This window comes from Hyla sarda, chromosome 5 (assembly GCF_029499605.1).
Source record: "Hyla sarda isolate aHylSar1 chromosome 5, aHylSar1.hap1, whole genome shotgun sequence".
Lineage (NCBI taxonomy): Eukaryota > Metazoa > Chordata > Amphibia > Anura > Hylidae > Hyla > Hyla sarda.
This window is the reverse complement of record NC_079193.1, coordinates 192,174,876-192,197,757: the sequence shown is the minus strand read 5'-3', so window position 1 is coordinate 192,197,757 and position 22,882 is coordinate 192,174,876. Positions and strand designations below refer to the sequence as shown.

Genomic DNA, 22,882 nt, shown 5'->3' with positions numbered 1-22,882 from the left:
CAATAAAAAAGTAAAACGTCCGTTTTTTCCTATTTTACCCCCAAAAAGCGTAAAAAACATTTTTTATTGACATATTTGGTATCGCCGCGTGCGTAAATGTCCGAACTATTAAAATAAAATGTTAATGATCCCGTACGGTGAACGGCGTGAATGAAAAAAAAATTTAAAAGTCCAAAATTCCTACTTTTTTAATACATTTTATTAAAAAAAAAATTATAAAAAATGTATTAAAAGTTTTTTATATGCAAATGTGGTATCAAAAAAAAGTACAGATCATGGCGCAAAAAATGAGCCCCCATACCGCCGCTTATACGGAAAAATAAAAAAGTTATAGGTCATCAAAATAAAGGGATTATAAACGTACTAATTTGGTTTAAAAGTTTGTGATTTTTTTTTAAGCGCAACAATAATATAAAAGTATATAATAATGGGTATCATTTTAATCGTATTGACCCTCAGAATAAAGAACACACGTCACTTTTACTATAAATTGTACGGCGTGAAAACAAAACCTTCCAAAATTAGCAAAATTGCGTTTTTCGTTTTAATTTCCCCACAAAAATAGTGTTTTTTGGTTGCGCCATACATTTTATGATATAATGAGTGATGTCATTACAAAGGACAACTGGTCGCGCAAAAAACAAGCCCTCATACTAGTCTGTGGATGAAAATATAAAAGAGTTATGATTTTTAGAAGGCGAGGAGGAAAAAATGAAAACGTAAAAATTAAATTGTCTGAGTCCTTAAGGCCAAAATGGGCTGAGTCCTTAAGGGGTTAAAGGGGTACTACAGCAAAAAACTTTTCTGTCACTATGCCCAGGTTGCCTCAACTTTGTATCCAGCACCTATATTTTCTCATAAATACCTTTTTTTTATGCTCACTTGGTTTTTCATCCTGTGCTCTAGAGGGGGCATGTTTGTCTCTTGCCCTCACTCTGCATGCTCATCTTCCTCCCTGAGTCTGCTGTGCTGGGTTTCTTCATTCAATCACTGTAGACTGCTCTGTAACCCCCTCTTCTCTGTTTTCGTGCTGCAGTCTGATAGGACAGGAGTAAGCACAGGAGTGCTAGTCCCACCCTCACTTACTGAACTTTGTCCATGCCTGTGCTTCCGCTTGGATGGTATGAGGACCTCCAATGGTGGTTTTTATAAGCCATGATCTCTGTAAAAATAAAACGTCCTTATGAAGTATATTAGAAAGGTTTATGTTTTGCCAAGATGTACAACATATGAAAAGTTTTTTGAATCTGTCAGGGCCCGTTAAGTTCTATATTGCATTTTGAAGTACATATTTTGGACCAGAATACACATTGCAAAAAATTGTGTGGAACCCAACCGAAAGATTAAGTGTTGAAATAGAACAGATTTTCAGTTGCAGATTTTTATTGCAATTATACCTTCCACATCCTAAGCCTCCTGTCAGAATGATATTTATCCTTCACTTTCCTTACAGAAATGTATGTTTGTAAAGTTGTCAAATAAGTATTGCTTAGTCTAACCTAGTCTAATGCAATGATTACATTTATTCATAGTTGCCTGAAAAGCTTGTTAAAAAATATGAGTGGATTAAACAGTGGAGATTCTGGCATTCTTATGGAAGCAAGAAAACGTCGGCGCTGATAAAGGAGTCTTTGGAGCTGCTTAAGAAAAAGGTGCAATTATTTATTTAACACTTGAAGGTAGGGTCAAACATGCTGTATTTTGCTGCATATTTTATGCAACGGATTTTGCTACGCATTGGCCGGCATTTATCATTGTAGGCGTAAGTGAAGCATTTTTCTACACCTTTTTTTGTGTGTTGGTAATGTGTAGGGGCACCACATTTATATAAATGGTCACAGAGTGTTTTATACATTTTGTGCAGGTCATATTTTTTTTAATTTCTCTCTTCACATACACCAAAAAGCTAAGTCTGGGCTGGTGTAGTTTTAGAGACTTTCAGTGGCTTTGCGCCTTTTTTGCACCTTTTCACAAAAAAGCGCAGTTGATAAATCTCTTCCATATCATGTATGTTGCCAAAATCAGTGGATTGCAACTCAAAATCAGCAGAAATGTATAAACCAAAAGGAGCAAAAAAGGCTCAAATAAATCCTGCTTGCACCTTTTCTAGACACAGAAAAGTCTAAAGACAATGATAAATGTCGGCCAATGACTTCAATGTGTAGGTAAGTATGCAGCAGCAAAATATGGCAGGTGTCACCCTAACCTATGTCATTGAACACAAGAAATCTCAGTCTTTCATTTATTCTTTCAGTGCGTGACCTGTGGTCTGACTACATTATCTATGACTGTTTTCGAATTGTCATTTGTTTTCCTTATAAATGATTTTTTTTTTTTTTACAGCATACAGAATAGATCAGTACTTTTACTCTATATTCCATAACAATCTGACATACATTAAATCATATGGACACGTTTAGAGTATACTTTGAGATTACAGCACCTATTAACATTATAGAGAATATCAGTACAGTGACCCCCCCCCGACTTACGATGGCCCCGACATATGATCATTTCAACATATGATGGCCTCTCAGAGCCCATCGTATGTTGAAGGCAGCATCGACATATGATGCTGCTGTGTGTCGGGTCCATCGTACAAACAGCTATCTGACAACGCTGACAACTTCAGCAACTGGCAGATAGTTGTTTAATGTGCCCCGTGTGCCATTCTGCCTCCTGTTACTCACATGCTGTCCTGCTAACTCACGCAGGCTTCCACTGTGAGCGCCGTGTAAGCCCCGCCCCCCAGTGCAGCCATAGCCAATAGCCTGCAGCATCTTGCTGCAGGCATCCAATGAGCTGCTGGCTGCCCTCCCCTTCCTTTCCTATAGAGCTGTAGTCGGCAGGATCGTAATGGAGGACATTTTGTCCCCCCTGAAGGTATTTAAAGAACTGTACAGTACTGTATGCGATGTCACACATCACATACAATACATAGACACACTATACACCCCATACATCAATGTTTCCCTATCAGTGTGCCTCCAGCTGTTGCAAAACTATAACTCTCAGCATGCCCAGACAGTCAATGGCTGTACATGCATGCTGGGACTTGTAGTTGTGCAACAGCTGGAGGCACCCTGGTTTGTTAAACACTCCCCATACACTCCACATACAATGGTCATCCCAGAACCAATTAGCAGTTTCCCATAGAGATATGTATTCAACATACAATGGTTCCGAGGCCCCAGAACCAATTACCATTTTTACATAGAAATACGTACTCGACATATGATGGTTTCAACATATGATGGTTCTCCTGGAACCAATTAATATCATATGTTGAGGGACCACTGTATTTCTATAGTGTGCTGAATCATAGGGAAACCTAAAACGCACAAGCAAATTTCAGCAGCCTGTGACTGCGGTGCTTTGACAAACTACAGACTGCTATAAATGGCTCCCTGGGCACTGAAACGCCAAAAGCATTTACCTTCTTGTCACGTTGGTATTATTACACCTAGTTGATAACTGAAGGTCTCCAAAGTGTGTTTAGCTCTCAGTAGCTGATCCAGCAGTGCTGTCCATTTGTTCATAGTGACCTGTGTATCTTAATTGCACTACATAGTTGGAGCACAACTGTACACTTCATTTTGATTGATGTTAAATATATGTTATTACTTTATTACTGCTCATATATCACACGGTAAATATATTTTAGCAAAGGGAAAATGTAGGTTATTTTACATTGTTCTGCTAATCTGCTTCACAGCTGCCACAAGTGAAGTCAAGTATTTAGTATATATTTTTTTTATACTGATTAGAAAAATGAATGATGATGTATTAAAGGTTGTACACACACACACACACACTCATACATTAGCCCCTTCCATATTAAAGGGGCAAATCATCACCTCTTTTCCACTATCCATATAAAAAATATGTTAAAGGACATCTGCAGCGTTACAAACACTTCTCCCCTATCCTCAAGATAGGGGATAAGTGTTTGATCGCGTGGGGTCCAAACGCTGGGGCCCACGGCGATCTCCTGTACGGGGCCACGGCTGTCCCGTGCAGGGGGCGTGCCAGCCGCAGCATGACGTTGCGGCCGGCACGCCTCCTCCATACATCTCTATGGGAGAGGCGGGGAGGCAGCATTCATGCCTCCCTGCATCCCCCATAGAACTGTATGGGGACAGGGAGGAGACGGGACGTTACCGTCGACCCTACGCGCCTTAGCGCTCACCATAAGCGCTGTAATGCCGCTGCAGTTGTCCTTTAACATAATAAAAATAAACATATTTGGGATCGCCGCATGCGGAGTTGTCCGAAATATAAAAGTTTACTTTTTTTTTTTTTTTATCCTGTATGGTAAGAGTAAAAAAAAATACCAAACCCCTAGATTGAATTTATTTTATCCCATCATATTCCAGAAAATATAGAATAAAAAGCGTTCAAAAAGTCAGATCAATACCACAATGGTACTAATAAAAAATAAAGATCGCTGCTCCAAAAATTAGCCCAGTGTATGGAATAATAAAAGTTATAAGGGTCAGAAGACAGCATTTTAAAGTATACTAATTTTCTTACAAAGTTATAATTTTTTTTTTTAAAACTAGTAAAGTAAAACAAAACCTGTATAAATTGAGTATCGTTATAGTCATATTGACCTACAGGATAAAGATACCATGTCATTTTTACTGAAAAGTGCGTAGGAATGAAACGACTCTTTCCTCCCCATTTGCAGAATAAATTTTATTTTTATTTTGTCCCCACAATTTTTTTTTTTTTTTTGTGTGGGGCTCCAAAAAGTTGAGCAGATTTGTGAATTACTTCTATTAAAAAATCTTAATCCTTTCAGTACTTATGAGCTTCTGAAGTTAAGGTTGTTCTTTTCTAAGTGCTCTCTGATGACACGTGTCTCGGGAACCGCCCAGTTTAGAAGAGGTTTGCTATGGGGATTTGCTTCTAAACTGGGCGGTTCCCGAGACACGTGTCATCAGAGAACACTTAGACAGAAAAGAACAACCTTAACTTCAGAAGCTCATAAGTACTGGAAGGATTAAGATTTTTTAATAGAAGTAATTTACAAATCTGTTTAACTTTCTGAAGCCAGTTGATATATAAAAAAAAGCTTTTTCCTGGATAACCCCTTTAATCTTTCCAGTACTTATTAGCAGCTGTATGCTACAAAGAATCCTTTTCTTTTTGAATTTCTTTCTTGTCTTGTCCTCAGTGCTTTCTGCTGACACCTGATGCCCGTGTCAGGAACTGTCCAGAGCAGCATAGATTTGCTATGGGGATTTTCTCCTGCTCTGAACAGTTCCTGATACGGATGTCAGGTGTCAGCAGAGAGCACTGTGGACAAGACAAAAAAGAAATTCAAAAAGAAAATAATTTCTTCTGTAGCAAACAGCTGCTAATATGTACTGCAAGGATTAAGATGTTTTAATAGTAGTAATTAACAAATCTTTTTAACTTTCTGGCACCAGTTGATTTAAAAAAAATGTTTTCCACTGGAGAACCCCTTTAACCACTTAAGGACTCATAGCGGGTCGGGCCCGGCCTCTAACAACTGCCAGGACCTGTGGCTAATAGCTATTAACCCTTTAGACACTGTGTTCAAAGTTGATCACTGCGTCTAAACTGAAAGTAAACTACTACCAGTTAGCTCAGTGGGCTGTTCAGGACCGCCGCAGCAAAATCGCAGCGTCTCGAACAGCTGGAGGACATTAGGAGGATCCCTACCTGCCCCCTGCGTGTCCGATCGCCGAATGACTGCTCAGTGCCTGAGATCCAGGCATGAGCAGTCAAGCGGCAGAATCATTGATCAATGTTATCCTATGGGATAACAATGATCAATGTATAAAATCAGTGTGTGCAGCGTTATAGCCCTCTATGGGAGCTATAAAATTGCCAAAAATAAAGTGGGGGGAAAAAATTCATAAACCTCATTTAACCCCTTCCCTAACAAAAGTTTGAATCCACCCCCCTTTTCCCATAAAAAGTGTGAATAAAAATAAACCATATGTGATATTGCCGTGTGTGTAAATGTCCGAATTCTAAAAATACATTAATTAAACTGCACGGTCAATGGCGTACGCGCAAAAAAATTCCAAAGTCCAAAATAGCGTATTTTTGGTCACTTTTTATATCATGAAAAAACTAATAAAAAGTGATCAAAAAGTCAGATCAATACAAAAATGTTACTGCTAAAAACTTCAGATCACGGCGCAAAAAATGAGTCCTCATACCGCCCTGTATGTGGAAGAATACAAAAGTTATAGGGGTCAGAAGATGACATTTTTAAACGTATTTATTTTCCTGTATGTAGTTATGATTTTTTCCAGATGTACGACAAAATCAAACCTATATAAGTAGGGTATCATTTTAATCATATGGACCTACAGAATAAAGAGAAGGTGTAATTTTTACCAAAAAATTTACTGGGTAGAAACTGAAGTCCCCAAAATTTACAAAATGGCATTTTTTTCTTTCAGTTTTGTTGCACAGTGATTTTATTTTCCGTTTCGCTGTAAATTTTTGGGTAAAATGACTGATGTCATTACAAAGTAGAATTGGTGGTGCAAAAAAAAAGCCATCCTATGAATGTTTAGGTGCAAAATTAAAAGAATTATAATTTTTTAAATGTAAGGAGGAAAACACAAAAGTGCAAAAACTGAAAAACCCTGACTCCTTAAGGGGTTAAAAAATTTGTAAATTACTTCTATTTAAAAATCTTAATCCTTCCAGTACTTATCAGCTGCTATATTCTCCACAGAAAGTTATTTTCTTTTTGAATTTCCTTTGTGTGACCACAGTGTTCTCTGCTGACACCTCTGTCCAATTTAGGAACTGTCCAGAGTATAAGCAAATCCCCATAGCAAACCTATCCTGCTCTGGACAGTCCCTAAAATGGACAGAGGTGTCAGCAGAGAGCACTGTGATCAGAACCAATCAACTTCCTCTGGAGCATACAGCATCTGATAAGTACTGGAAGGTTTAAGATTTTTAAATAGAAGTAATTTACAAATCTGCTTAACTTTCTTGCACCAGTTTATTTAGATTTTTTTTTTTTCTAGTGGAGTACCCAATTAAGGCGCAGATCATAGAATCGTTTGATTGCTAATACTTTTCAATGCTATGCATAGGGCATAGCACTGATCAGTATTATCAGCTATCTTATATTCTCGTCTGCTCGATCTCAGACCAGAGTAGAAGACTCCTGGAGATGGCCGGAGGCAGGTGAAGGGACCTTCGGCCATGCTGGATGATCGGATCCCTGGGGCAGCGTTGCGGGCGATCCGATCATCCATATGAAGTGCCGCAGATGCCATGATCTGTATTGATCACGGCATCTGAGGGGTTAATGGCACACATCAGCGTGATGGCTGATGTGCGCCATTACCGGCGGGTCCCTGGCTGCTGATAGCAGCCAGGACCGGCCGCACATGACATGAGCACCGCTACGGTGCTCGCAGTCATGTATAGGACGTAAATTAACGTCCTGGTGCGTTAAGTTCAAGGGCACCAGGACGTACATTTATGTCCTATGTTGTTAAGAGGTTAATTCACTCACCTTTTGGATTTTTTCATTTTTAATTGTGTGGAAATAAATTTTGAATTGTAACATTATTTTGGGAGCTGGAGTTCTGCACGTATATATTTTTCCATGGATTAGTTCACACCAAGAATGCGGCTTGGTTCTTTATTCCGTGCTTCCTAGCAAATCTATGGGTCCTCTGATCTCCAGCGAATACATGGCAGTGAGCTGGTCTTTCTTTGTTTTTTGTCTATATATGAACTCTTACTATACATCAGTCCAGAAAAATATTAACTAAATCCTACCTTTTGTTTGCATGTAAAAGTAATAGTTTTTAATAGCATGTTAAAGTGTATGAAGCTGTTCACAATCTACTCATTAAAAGAAAAAGAGCTGAAGGCCCCTTTAGGCTGTCAGGCTTCCGATATTGAGCGTCAATTAGTCTTCGATTAATCATGTGGCCTCTAACTTCTCCGTTCTTTACTGAAGCTTATTTTGCTTTGTGTTTTTGCCAAGTGGTCCGAATTGAGTGGAATCCAGATCCCAGACAAGAAACAAGCTGCTTGTGATGAGATCTTTCAGAGTGATGAGGAGTATTGTTTATATGAGGCTGTGAAGTTCTTGATGCTGAAAACTGCTATTGACTTATTTAATGCCAATGAGGATGGCAAAGAAGTTCCTGTGTTCTCGTGGCTGTTATTTGCTAGGAACACCTCTAAAAATCCTTGTGAGTTTCTGAAGAATCACTTAAACCATGTGGGACACTCTGGAGGACTTGAGCAGGTATGTTTATCAGGGACTCACCTAGTAAGATGCCGGTAAGTTTTTATATATGTTTTATAAACATAGTGGTATCTTCTATGCCATCCTCGCCCACCACTTAGTCAATAAATGTAGGAATAACTTGAAACACATTGCTCTCTCCCAGCGTAATGGAGCTCCAACTTTGTTTGAAGTCCTGTACTGTAAACTACATATTGCAGTTTATACCTAATGCCCCTATAACATATGATAAGGGACCCCAACCCAGCGTATGTCAAATCTTAACTTTCTGGTTAATCAATATATATTTTTACTTGTATTTTTTTGTTTGTTTTTTTTAGGTTGAAATGTTTCTTCTTGGATATGCTTTGCAGCACACCATCAAAGTATATAGATTATACAAATATGGGACCGATGAGTTTATCACCCACTATCCTGATGACCAGGCTGACTGGCCAGTGGTTACACTTATAACTGAAGACGATCGCCATTACAATGTTCCTGTTAGAGTATGTGAAGAGACAAGTTTATGAACATTAACCTGTATGATTAGGGCAATCTATACAGATTGGATTTATATCTGTATTTTAGATATAGAGCTAATGTGCTATCCCATATGTGGGAATATTGCAGACATCTCGATGGCTAACCACATGATCGCCAAGAACAAGAAGATGAGCACTTTGGGTCTGAGGTGCTTGAGATGCTTTATTTGAACCTGAATGTGTAACAACAAAATTTCATTGGTGGAGGTTGTTTACAAGGTTACCTGCAAATGCTTTGCATTCTGGATGCTTTTCAGAAATAGCGGAGAAGTCTGCAGCTAGAGCAAGAATTGTGAATGTCCTTTTAAAGGGTTACTCCGCTCCCCAGCGTTCGGAACTCAATGTTCCAAACGCTGGGTGTGGGTTTTAGTGTTCATGCCCGCCCCTTCGTGATGTCACGTCCTGCCCCCTCAATGCAAGTCTATGGAAGGGGGTGTGTCGGCCGTCACGCCACCTTCCCATAGTCTTTCATTGAGGTGGAGGGGCATGACATCACAAGGGGGCGGGCATGAACACGAAAATCCGCACCCAGCATTCGGAACATTGAGTTCTGGACACTGGGGAGCGGAGTAACCCTTTAAATATAGGGGGATTTGGTGTGTGTTTTCTTGTTTTTGTTTTAATGTATTTTTTTTTTTAATAATATTTGTTTTTTTCTTTTAATTATTAAATGACCACCAAAAGTAAAATGAAAATTGATTTGTAGTGGCTTGCTTGTGGTACACAAACATTGCAGAAGAGTCTTTTTATGAGCCTTGTATGAGCATGGGATGACCTAGGTGAAACGTAAAAAAGGTGAATATAATTAGACAAATATGCCTCTCATAAGTAGAAATTGGGCTGTTCACACCTGTTACAGAGGTTCAATAGGAATGAAATCTGTAGCCCAAACAAAATAGCTCAGCACAGAGCTATTTTGTGTAGTAATACCCGATGGACCAAGTTAAAGACAGTGGGGTAGCTGGGTTTTATAACAGCAATAAAAATGATGATTCAGATGTGAAAAGGGTTAAAAAAGCATAAATATGCAACAAAAGTAAAGTTTTTTTTTATTATTGTCATAAAATAAAACAGTTTATTTGGAAAGTCAAGTACTACATAAACATCCAGGTATTTTTTGCTTAAAGTGGTGTTTCCATCTTTAAGAAGTTTTTTCCTATCCAAAGGAATAGGGATAACAGGCTGATCAGTAGGAGTTCAACCGCTGAGACCCTCCATGTCTGATGTTCATGGACTTAATGATGCACCCTATGCATGTGTGGCCAGCGCTCCATTCATTCTTTGTGGGCCACTTAACATTGACGAGTGCTGAAGTTTTCAATTTTCATGGCCCCATAGGGAATAAATAGAGTATTAGATGCATGGTAGCACCTGACCATATAGCGAAGAAGCGCACTGACTGCGTGCAGTTTCCCTTAGGTGGCTGCTAGCCAATCTCGCAGGTTCCCCGTCCAGCTGTGATACTAGCACACCCACTGGAAACAAAAAGAAGCTTTTGCCAGGAGTGGACAGTCAACAAGGCTCTCCCAGCCCACCCTATTCAGCATCAAGGCAGCTTGGTAAAGGCTCAGGAAGAGCACATGACTGTGTCTCAGACAGCCTTCCCTGCTGTTGTACACTCTGTGCAGAGAATTCTTAAAGGACACATGGGGGAACAGGCAAGCTCATCTGGCTCAGCCATGTAGCCCTTGAGTGAGGAAGTAGTGTGCAGAGTATTAAAGTCACACACGATGCAGGATTCTCTGCAGATTCCAGGGGACAACAAGGTGAAGGATTATGTGTGGCATGTAGAGCAGCAGAATTAATGGCCCCTGGTTCACTAGCTCGGCCTCTTGTACAAAACCCCACTCCCACCTTTTGTCAGAGATCGGGAAAATGCAGGTCCCATGCGTCATCCTCGTCTCAGGGTTTGAGGTGGCGTTCATCAAGAGATACCAGACTCCACTCTCACGGGAGATTGAGGGATTCAAGGAGACTGTGTTCCAGGTCCTCTAGAAGGCCTTTTCCATCAGCATTAGATGTGTCTTCTAGCATGATGTAATGGGGCAGTAGCACCCAGTGTGTTGCTCTGAACTATTTATGTACCGGTATATGATTTGTATTTATAAAGCCTATAAATCTAACTGTGGTTTGGCCTGGTGGCGAAATGAAGATTTTTTGCATGTGCCTTAACCTTCAATCTGACACAGGTTTTATGTTAGCACAATGGTCTGATGTTAGCACAATGGTCTGTACCCTTTCAGAACATGTCCACTTGCGCACAGGGGTTTGTGGCTTTCCGCAAACCTTGGGCATGCCTGCTGTTTAAGGACCATGCCAATTTTTTTTGCATTTTCGTTTTTTCCTCCTCGCCTTCTGAAAATCATAACTCTTATTTTTCCATCCACAGACCCATATGAGGGCTTGTTTTTTGCATGACCAATCTTACTTTGTATTGACATCACTCATTTCACCATAAAATGTATGGCGCAAATGTATTTTGACCACCTATAACTTTCCAATTTTTCCGTATACGGGGCGGTATGAGGGTTCATTTTTTGCACTGTGATCTGTAGTTTTTATCACTTTTGCTTATATTTCTTTTAAATCACTTTTTATAATTTTTTTTTTTGGGGGGGGGAATAAAATGTGACAAAGCAGCAATTTTTTTATTTTTTACGTTTACCATACGGATAATTAAGATTATATTTTGATTGGACATTTATGCACGCGGCAATACCAAATATGTTTATTTTTTTTAAGCTATTTTGCGATAAAATAGGAAAAAGGGGCATTAAAATTTTTTTTTCACTCTTTTTTTAATATATATATATATATAAATTTTTTTTTTTACATGTTTATATTTATAGCAATCATTAGATTGCATATACTGAACAATGCTATGCATAGGCATAACACTGATCAGTATTATAGGCAATCTTCTCTGGTCTGCTTGATGTCAGACCAGAGCAGAAGACCCCGGGATGATGGCCGGAGCAGGTGAGGGGACCTTCGGTCCTCCGTGTTGGATGATCGGATCCAATCATCCATTTAAACGCCCACATTGCCGCAGATGCCATGATCTGTATTGATCACGGCATCTGAGGGGTTAATGACGGACATCAGCTGACAGCAGCCGGGACCTGCCGTGCATGATGCGAGCACTGGTCCGGTGCTCACATCATGTACATGATGTAAATGTATGTCATGGTGCGTTAAGTCCCACCGGATCATGACGTACACTTACGTCTATTGTCGTTGAAGGGTACTACAAATTTGTATGCAAGTATAAAACACGAATACTCATACAGCTGTCCACTGCCCTTGCTTCCAGTGCATGTCAAAAGTGGCCTTCTTAACCCCTTAAGGACACATGACGTTCTCATACGTCTCCATTTCCGAGTCCTTAAGGACACATGACGTATGAGAACGTCATGTGTTTTACCGGCCCCCCGCAACCATCTGGAGCGGAGCCGGTGCCCGATGCCTGCTGAAATCGTTCAGCGGGCATCGGGGCATATCGCCCAGGGGGGTCATGATGACAATTCAGTCCAGCGATCTGCGGCGGATTCCGGGTCAATCGGGTCGCCAGTGACCCGGAATTATTGGCTGATCGGGGCCGTCAGAGACGGCCCCGAACAGCCAGAGCCAGCAGGGGTGAGGTGGCACTGGTGCCACCTCACAATCGCCCTGATTCGTCGGCCGGATTACCGGCCGACCAATCAGGGCGCCTGCTTCGGGTGTCACTCCCGCAACCCGCTCCGCCCCTCTTCCGGAGGACGTGAGCGGGTGCGGGACGTGCACCCCGGGTGCTGGGGACCCCGATCCCCGGCGTCCCTGTTGGGATCGGGGCCCCAGGAGCAGCGGCGGCAACGACGAGGGACTGAGCTGTGTGGCGAGGATCGTTGGAGGTGAGTGACAGCCTCCTGCTGTTGCTTAGCAACAGCTCCAAGCATGCAAAAAGGGCATGCTGGGAGCTGTAGTTATGCAACAGCAGGAGGCAGACCACCACAACTCCCAGCATTCCCTTATGGGCATGCTGGGACTTGTAGTTTTGCAACAGCTGGAGGCACATTCTTTCTATGGAAAAGTGTACCTTCAGCTGTTGTATAACTACAGCTCCCAGCTTGCACAATCAGCTAAAGTGCATGCTGGGAGTTGTAGTGGTGCATCTGGTGGTTGCATAACTACAACTCCCAGCATGCCCGTTGGCTGTCGGTGACTGCTGAGAGTTGTAGTTTTGCAACAGCTGAAGGCACACTGAGTTAAGTAGCAAACCAGTGTGTCTCCAGCTGTTGCATAACTACAATCCCCAGCATCCCCAGCCAAAGTAGTATGCCTCCAGCTGTTGCATAACTACAAGACCCAGCATGCCCTTCCGCTGTCCGTACATGCTGGGGGTTGTAGCTTTTGCAACAGCTGAAGGCACACTGGTTGCAAAACACTGAGTTTGTTACCAAACTCGGTGTTTTACAACCAGTGTGCCTCCAGCTGTTGCAAAACTACAACTCCCAGCATGCACTGATAGACCGTACATGCTGGGAGTTCCCCCCCCAATGTGAATGTACAGGGTACACTCCCATGGGCGGAGGATTACAGTAAGTATCCGGCTGCAAGTTTGAGGTGCGGCAAAATTTCTGCCGCAGCTCAAACTGCCAGCGAGAAACTACTGTGAACCCCTGCCCGTGTGACTGTACCCTAAAAACACTACACTACACTACCACTAAATAAAATAAAAAGTAAAAATCACTACATATACATTCCCCTACACAGCCCCCCTCCCCAATAAAAATGAAAAACGTCTGGTACGCCACTGTTTCCAAAACGGAGCCTCCAGCTGTTGCAAAACTACTCCCAGTATTGCCGGACAGCCACTGACTGTCTAGGCATGCTGGGAGTTTTACAACAGCTGGAGGCCCCCTGTTTGGGAATCACTGGCGTAGAATACCCCTATGTCCACCCCTATGCAAGTCCCTAATTCAGGCCTCAAATGCGCATGGCGCTCTCACTTTGGAGCCCTGTCGTATTTCAAGGCAACAGTTTTGGGACACATATGGGGTATCGCCGTACTCGGGAGAAATTGTGTTACAAATTTTGGGGGGTATTTTCTGCTATTACCCTTTTTAAAAATGTAAAATTTTTGGGAAAACAAGCATTTTAGGTAAAAAAAAAAATATATTTTTTTACATATGCAAAAGTCGTGAAACACCTGTAGGGCATTAAGGTTCACGTTACCCCTTGTTACGTTCCCCGAGGGGTCTAGTTTCCAAAATGGTATGCCATGTGTTTTTTTTTTTGCTGTCCTGGCACCATAGGGGCTTCCTAAATGCGGCATGTCCCCAGAGCAAAATTTGCTTTCAAAAAGCCAAATGTGACTCCTTCTCTTCTGAGACCTGTAGTGCGCCAGCAGAGCACTTTTCACCCCCATGCGAGGTGTTTTCTGTATCTGGAGAAATTGGGCTTCAAATTTTGGGGGGTATTTTCTGCTATTACCCTTTTTAAAAATGTAAAATTTTTGGGAAACCGAGCATTTTAGGTAAAAAATATATATATTATTTTTACATATGCAAAAGTCGGGAATCACCTGTAGGGTATTAAGGTTCACTTTACCCCTTGTTACGTTCCCCGAGGGGTCTAGTTTCCAAAATGGTATGCCATGTGTTTTTTTTTTTTTGCTGTCCTGGCACCATAGGGGCTTCCTAAAGGTGACATGCCCCCCAAAAACCATTTGTCGCTCCTTCGCTTCTGAGCCCTCTACTGCGCCCGCCGAACACTTTACATAGACATATGAGGTATGTGCTTACTCGAGAGAAATTGGGTTTCAAATACAAGTAAAAATTTTCTCCTTTTTACCTCTTGCAAAAATTCAAAAATTGGGTCTACAAGAACATGCGAGTGTAAAAAATGAAGATTTTGAATCTTCTCCTTCACTTTGCTGCTATTCCTGTGAAACACCTAAAGGGTTAATACACTTACTGAATGTCATTTTGAATACTTTGGGGGGTGTAGTTTTTATAATGGGGTCTTTTATGGGGTATTTCTAATATGAAGACCCTTCAAATCCATTTCAAAACTGAACTGGTCCCTGAAAAATAGTGAGTTTGAAAATTTTGTGAAAAATTTCAAAATTGCTGCTGAACTTTGAAGCCCTCTGGTGTCTTCCAAAAGTAAAAACTCATAAATTTTATGATGCAAACATAAAGTAGACATATTGTATATGTGAACCCCAAAAAAATATATTTTCAATATCCATTTTCCTTACAAGCAGAGAGCTTCAAAGTTAGAAAAATGCAAAATTTTCATTTTTTTTCATCAAATTTTGGGATTTTTCACCAAGAAAGGATGCAGGTTACCATAAAATATTTTACCACTAAGTTAATGTAGAATATGTCACGAAAAAACTATCTCGGAATCAGAATGATAACTAAAAGAATTCCAGAGTTATTAATGTTTAAAGTGACAGTGGTCAGAATTGCAAAAAACGCTCTGGTCCTTAAGGTGTAAAATGGACTGGTCCTTAAGGGGTTAAAGGGAATCTATCTTGAAATATAACCATGCATGGCAACACATTGTATGTGATCAATTCTTCTTCCTCACCATCCCTGGGAAATGTTCCTGCCCACAGGGATGGTGAGTATATATGAAGTTAGAAAGTGTCAGCCACCGGACCCAGTAGTCCCCCTAAGCGGGGCGCTATACTCATCCCATCTTTTCTGGCTGTAATCACACCCTCTCCTAGAAGTCAAATGTAGTAATAGATCTGCTTTTATAACCTAAAGATTTAATTTTGGTTTAAAATATTTTTAAATGCAAACCAACTGAATATAGCGGATACAAAAGGATATAATGTATAGAAATTAGGATAATTAAGAACAACCAGTCCAATCTCCACTTACATTTTTTAAAATCTATTCTGGTAAATGAGATCTGGAATCTTGCAGTATTCACTAGTTTTTGCTCTTGATGCCCAGTGAGTGTAACAACTAGGAAGATTGTATCCCCTTCCGGCTTTTAATGAAAATAAAATGGGTCATGAATAAAGTCTGAATTTATGTAACATTTGTTTCTTTATCTATTGAGTAGATGTAACGTGGAAATGTGTTCCTTAGCCTACATCCACACATCCATTAAACAAACGCATGTTTCTGTCTGTACTACGGACACAAGTCTTGGCCTGACAGTCTAGATCAGTATGATGCTTTCAGTTCAGGTCTTTGGACATCTGAAGGCAAAATTATGCCCCTATTACACAGGGTTATTATAAACGCTGGAATAGGTTTTTTAAACCATGCAATCTCCCCAATACCACCTTTAGTCTAAGTCTTGGGCCAGTTTCAGACAGTGAGAAGACCGCTATATGCAGAACACTGAGCTTCCACAGCACTGCAGCTGTAATACTGATGTAAAAGGAATAAATGTCCGAGAGGTGCAGCCCACTTCGGCCTTCTGTATAAGTGCTGTGAGAATAGTGACATAGCGTGTGTCAATACAGACGATTACCCTCTGTTAGATATGAAGAAAGGTCCCGGATTAAAAAAAAAAAAAAAAAAAGGGCTTTGCAGGAGTTTCTCCAGTTGATTTTAAACCCAAAGCCACTTAATTGTGATAGCATGAACAACGGAGCCACTGCACTGCCTCTTTCTCCTGTACTTTGGTTACCTATTTATAGAGAAATCTACATAAAATCTGCAATATGTTATGTAGCAAAATGCCATCTGCCTAACTTGGTTGTCTGGTTTTCATAAGGGGGTGAAGAGTGTTCTCTGTAGAAGGTCCACACCTATTAGGCTTCATTCACATTATTTGTGCCTGTGAGGCACAGATGTATCCGCAAACTGTCAAAATGACATGCTGACGTATCCATGCTTGGACAGGCCCGGTTCCCATTTCATTCAATGACCTGAGCTAGTGACTATGTTTAGGTTATGTTCCGAGTGCATGAAAGTTTTGGCTTGGACTGAAAAGTGTCTCTTTTCAGTTCTAGGTGCTGCATGTGCAGAATTACCATGACCAATGTGTTTTTTGATGGAAAAATAACTTATAAGTGTATAAATCACACAGATTTGTCAAAATTTTTTTGCAGTGTTTGTGCTGGGGTTAAGTTTTATAAAACTACACATTGGGCTCAGGTATCTCTAAACAGCTGTATGAATTCTGTTTCTTTTTTTCTGAAACTGCATCACGTTTTCCCATTAGCTGGGTCTGCCATTTAAGTAAATTGGTGACCACTGACAAATAGGGCAAAGCTATGTAAACTTCATAAATACAGTAAATTCCAAAAAGGTTAGTAGGCCCCCACTTTTTAAGCTTCCGACATGGAAGACCTAGTTGACCTCTCCAGTGTTCGGATGTCTGCTGAATCAGGAGGGGAAAAAACTGGATCTTTGCCAAGCTCACTCCCAAGAAAATGTCTAGAGAGAGTCTGTTGTGTGAACTCATCCTAAAAGACTTATTTAAACACTGACCAATTATTTCCTTTATACACAAAGTATCTTCTATTCTTACGGGGATTACATTTTACACGGCCTTTTTTTTTTTTCTTTTTTAAATCAGTCAAGTCTTTGGATGGGATTCATCACAACAGCAGTGTCTTTTAAAGAACCAACCAGAATCAACTTTCCAAGATAGGTCCACTAGTTGTATCATTACCTTTTCCATGGAGAATAAAAGAATCTGACAGATTCTCTGTAAACACTGGAAAATTCTATCACTGTATGGGACCCAAACCTTTGCTCTTTTCTTGTAGCCGGATCTGGCCTAATAATTTGTATTCCTTGCACTCTCAAAAACATACTTGCCCCTAGTAGGTTAAGAACTCAGAAAGTTTCTTGCGTACTTCAGCGAGTTACAAAATGTGATTATACAAGATGTAAGTGTTGTGATAGCATCTCCCAAGCCTGCATAACCTTAGATAAGAAAGATAAATATATTTAAATGGGCACTGTCATTAAAAAAATTTTTGGGGGCATATGAAATAAATAAGATTTGTAATTTATTCCCTGTAAAAAATCTGGCAACTAGGGGGTCTCCCTTGTGGTCCAGACTGTATTCCGTCTGCTCTAAAGCACAGACTTTGGTCTCCTGCTGGTCTAGGCCATAGGCAGTGAATAGCACTTGCTGTTTATTACACAGGCAGAGAGCGAGTGCTATTCACTGCCTATTATGACAGTGTTTCCAGGCATGTCATCACACATCGTAAAAGTAATTTTAAGGATTTTACATTCGCTCCCATACAGTATGTACCTAAAGACCAAGCACAGTGGTTGTGTTTGTTGAGAATTTGATACCTTTTCAGTGAAGACCTTTTGAGACGGATAATAAGCTTTTGGCCAAAAAAAAGTCAACTAATTATTTCATGTTTATCATTTATGCTGGATGCAGCCCTGGCCATGTGATTTGTAGGAGAATAGGGTGTGTGTCCTTTGTGGGGTGTATTGTGAGCCTACTAGACAGTGCATGGAGTCTGCTCTTACAACATCCTGCATTATTTATTGTTTCATATACAACCGTTCTTTATAATGTATAATAATTTGCCTTTTATGATTTCTATATTTGCATGTTCCAGAACACTTCTGCATAATATTTGCATCAAGGTGTTTTAACATACAGTATTGTTCTCTCCTACAAGTTTACAATACAAAAACTGGGCCATAAAACATGCATCAGTTACTGCACCTTTTTTCAATGGATTCGATTTTATGGTATGCTAAATATAGATTCAGGCTTTTATCTGATGTGACATTTGACTTATCTGCTTTCTTTAGTGTACACCTAAAACATACTGTTCCTTGCATAAGTATTCACCCCCTTGACTTCTCTACATTTTGTCATGATTTAACCACAGAATAAAATGTATTTACTTGGGATTTTATGTAAAGGACCAACACAAAATAGTCCATCATTTAGAAGGGGGAGGGGGGGTATTACGCTCCTTTCACATTACTGTTGTCACCCTGCAAAAACTCCCGTCATGGACTCCCATCTGAAAGTCCCTAAAACGTCCGTCAAAAAATCCCATTCATGTCAATGGTATTTTTTGACCATCCTGCAGCACCAGTTATGTCCCGTTATGACTAACGGCCATTATTTTTGATGCCGCAAAAGATGGCGCATTCAGTCATTTTTGTCCCATCAAAAATAACGGTGGAATAACGGCCGTTAAAATTTTAATATTGAAGTCTATGGGTGAGGGATGTGCACATTTGACATCCATTAGTGCCCGTTATTTGTACTGTGCATGCTCAGAACATGGAAATAAAATAACGTACTATAAAACGGATGAAATAACTGTGATAACGGATGGAACATGTCTGTTATTTTGACAGAATGCCTGTTAAAATAACGGACATTGGTCATCCATTATCATCCGTTATGTTCAGTTATTTTGTCTATTTTTTCATGGCCTCTTTCAGCTGAAAAACAGCTGTCAAAATGCAGGAACATGATGGTATCATAAATACGTGACCGCTGCAAAGTAAAAACTGATAATTGCTTAGGCAAAGCTGTTTGCGAGGGGGTCTGACCGTTGGGACCCACCGTGATCTCCCATACAGCTCCTCACTCTCCTCATTAATGGAGACATGTTGACCACCGCACGAAGCTGCGGATAGGGGATACGTTTTGTAATACTGGCCTACTCCTTTAAAGGGGTACTCCACTGGCCAGCGTTCAGAACATTTAGTTCCGAACAGTGTGTGCGTGCGCTGCGGGGGTCAGCTATGCCCCCTTGTGACATCCCCTCCCATAGACTTGCATTGAAGGGGTGTGGTGTGATGGCACAAGGGGCATGGCCGACCCCTGCAACTCGCACACAGCATTCGGAACTAAATGTTCCGAACGCTGGCCAGTGGAGTGCCCATTTAAGTCCTGACTACTTTCTATATGATCTTACTCAATATAAAAGAACACTGAGCATTGCTCAAAAAAATTAAGGGAACACTAAGATAACACATCCTCAATCTGAGTGAATGAACTAATCGTACACAAAATCACTCAAAAATTATCAATGGAAATCAAATTTATCAACCCATGGAGGTCTGGATATGGAGTCACACTCAAAATCAAAGTGGAAAACCACACTACAGGCTGACCCAACTTTGATGTAATGTCCTTAAAGCAAGTCAAAATGAGGCTCAGTAGTGTGTGTGGCCTCCACATGCCCGTATGACCTCCCTACAATGCCTGGGCATGCTCCTGATGAGGTAGCAGTGTCTTCCCAGACCTGGACTAAAGCATCCACCAACTCCTGGACAGTCTGTGGTGCAACGTGGCGTTGGTGGATGGAGCGAGACATAGGCCCTCATTTACTATTCTAAACCCGACTTCTTTTGTCAGGTTTTTTTGTCGCATCTTTGTCTGCGCCATGTCGCAGACATGGTGCGCCAGTCTGCGACACGATGCGATATTTTTTTCCTGACGGACCCGATGTGGATTCTCCCAAACCCGAAAAAGGGGTGTAACCTGACATTTCTGAGCTTTCCCACGTATTTATAAAGGTTTCCAACCCGAATTTGTTGACAGCTCAGAGGAGTTGGAAACCAAAACCAACAAAACGCACGTGCGACAAACAAGATGCGACATAATAATAAATACCAGGGGAAAAAAGCAGTCGGGTAAGAAAGCAAGATAGACTTACAACCCCATTTTCTAAGTAAATGAGGGCCATAATGTCCCAGATGTGTTCAATCTGATTCAGGTCTGGGAAACGGGCGGGCTAGTCCATAGCATCAAAGGCTTCCTCTTGTTGGAACTGCTGACACACTCCAGCCACATGAGGTCTAGCACTGTCTTGCATCAGGAGGAACCCAGGGCCAACTGCACCAGCATATGGTCTCACAAGGGGTCTGAGGATCTCATCTCGGTACCTAATGGCAGTCAGGCTACCTCTGGCAAGCACATGGAGGGCTGTGTGGCCCCCCCCCCCCCCAAAGAAATGCCACCCCACACCATTACTGACCCACTGCCAAACTGGTCATGCTGGAGGATGTCCAGAACATTCTCCATGGCTTCTCCAGACTCAGTCACATCTGTCACATGTGCTCAGTGTGAACCTGCTTTCATCTGTAAAGAGCACAGGGTGCCAGTGGCAAATTTGCCAATCTTGGTGTTCTCTGGCAAATGCCAAACATCCTGCACGGTGTTGGGCTGTAAGCACAACCCCCACCTGAGCCACTTGTGTGGGTTGTAGACTCCGTCTCATGCTACCACTAGAGTGAAAGCACTGCCAGCATTCAAAAGTGACCAAAACATCAGCCTGAAAGCATAGGAACTGAGAGGTGGTCTGTGGTCACCATCTGCAGAACCACTCCTTTATTGGGGTTGTCTTGCTAATTACCTATAATTTCCACCTGGTGTCTGTTCCATTTGCACAACAGCATGTGAAATTGATTGTCAATCAGTGTTGCTTCCTTAGTGGACAGTGTGATTTCACAGAAGTGTGATTGACTTGGAGTTACATTGTGTTGTTTAAGTGTTCCCTTTATTTTTTTGAGCAGTCTAATATGCAATCAAAGTAACAATAAAAACACATATCAATTTTCATATCATATATCTTATTACCATTGTATTTTATTAAATTATATATTACTTTCCCTGTATTATTTAATGTCTACATTATTAAACAAATGAAATTACATATTTTAGTGCATTAATTGTCATTTTTCAGATTACAGATTTGCAATAGTCATATATATATATATATATATATATATATATATATATATATATATATATATATATATTTTAACCCTAGGCTTATACATATAAAAAAAATACATTATATATATAAATATATTTATATATAAAAAAACATGATAAAAAAAAAATCATAAAAACATGAATCGCCCCACTTTTCCATTTTTTCCAATAAAGAAATCTAAACTACAATAAAATATTAACATAACTGATAATTGATATATGTGGAAATGTCCAAACTATTAACATCATAGCTCCTGCTTGGCAAATGATGGAAATAAAATAAAAAATACTCAATGCAAGAATTGTCTTTTTTGACCACCTCACAACTACTTAGCAAGAGGAGTTATGGCTCTTAAAATACAAAGAGGTGGAACAAAACACAAAAAATAATTGGTCGTGTCCTGAAGGGGGTTACAAAAGATTTCTGGGCTATGAAAATTGATGGCCTCTCCCCCATTTAGGCCATCAGTGTTAGATTGGTTAGGGTCTAACGTATGGAACACCATCAATCAGTTCTTTGACGGAGCTGCAGCACTTGTGAAAACGATAGGGCAATGCAGCAGAACAAACAGCAGTAACCATTAAAGGGTAGCTCCCACCATCATGTTTTGCTGTTTGGTAGTGTGCTCACTACCAGGCAGACTTCCCCAGCAGGCACCACGTCACTGATGCCTGCTGGGGGGGCCAACTTCCGCCTTTAGTTCTCCTAACAGGGTGCCTCCAGCTGTTTCACCACTACAACTCCCAGCATGCCCTGATATCTATTGGCTGTCAGGGCATGCTGGGAGTTGTAGTGGTAAAACAACTGGAGGCACCCAGGACAGGAGCTTCATGGTGGAAGGAGTGAGCCGGAAGCCGATGCGGGAGGGACGGATGCGGGGGAGCCTCTTCCTGCCGCTCGGTGAGTAACACCCAAATCCCCTGTGGCCGAATTTCAAATTGGTTTTAAAATGTTTTAAAAGCATTTTTTTTTAAATAAAATATATTAGAGATATGTTGTAGTACTTAAGTACTACAACATATCAAAAATAATTTTTCATGACAGTGCCCATTTAAAGGGGTACTCCCATGGAATTAAATCAACTGTAAATTACTTCTATTAAAAAATCTTAATCCTTTCAGTACTTATTAGCTGCTGAATACTACAGAGGAAATGTTTTTAAAGCCTTGATAACCCCAAAAATATTTCATCTGCCGCTGTCTTTAACATTGTGGCTAGATAATAGGAAATTGGAGAAAACTTACAGCTACCAGTAGAGATGAGCAAACCTTTGTATACAAAAAAGTATTTGAAGCATATTCACAATTACATTAGAAAATTTAGTGATTTTTTTCCCTTGAAGTCCAACATACTGTTATAAATAATTTAATATTGTATCTGTACATAGTTGGAGCTATGTTTTTCTGATAAATA

At 40.6% G+C, this 22,882-nt stretch overlaps 1 protein-coding gene across 4 annotated transcripts in view; it reads left to right on the top strand.

Annotated features, from left to right (window-relative positions):
• The window catches only part of OTULIN (OTU deubiquitinase with linear linkage specificity), a 42,095-nt gene extending 32,930 nt beyond the window's left edge, over window positions 1-9,165 (top strand). For 3 of the 4 annotated variants that reach the window (XM_056520955.1, XM_056520953.1, XM_056520956.1), the window contains exons 8-10: window positions 1,533-1,652; window positions 8,003-8,269; window positions 8,590-9,164. In XM_056520955.1, coding sequence (XP_056376930.1) covers window positions 1,533-1,652; window positions 8,003-8,269; window positions 8,590-8,781 — 579 coding nt within the window. In that variant the 3' untranslated portion in view covers window positions 8,782-9,164. Of the gene's footprint in view, window positions 1-1,532; window positions 1,653-8,002; window positions 8,270-8,589 lie in introns of all 4 variants that reach the window. The other variant, XM_056520954.1, reaches the window with a different exon arrangement.
• Window positions 9,166-22,882: the final 13,717 nt, after the last annotated feature.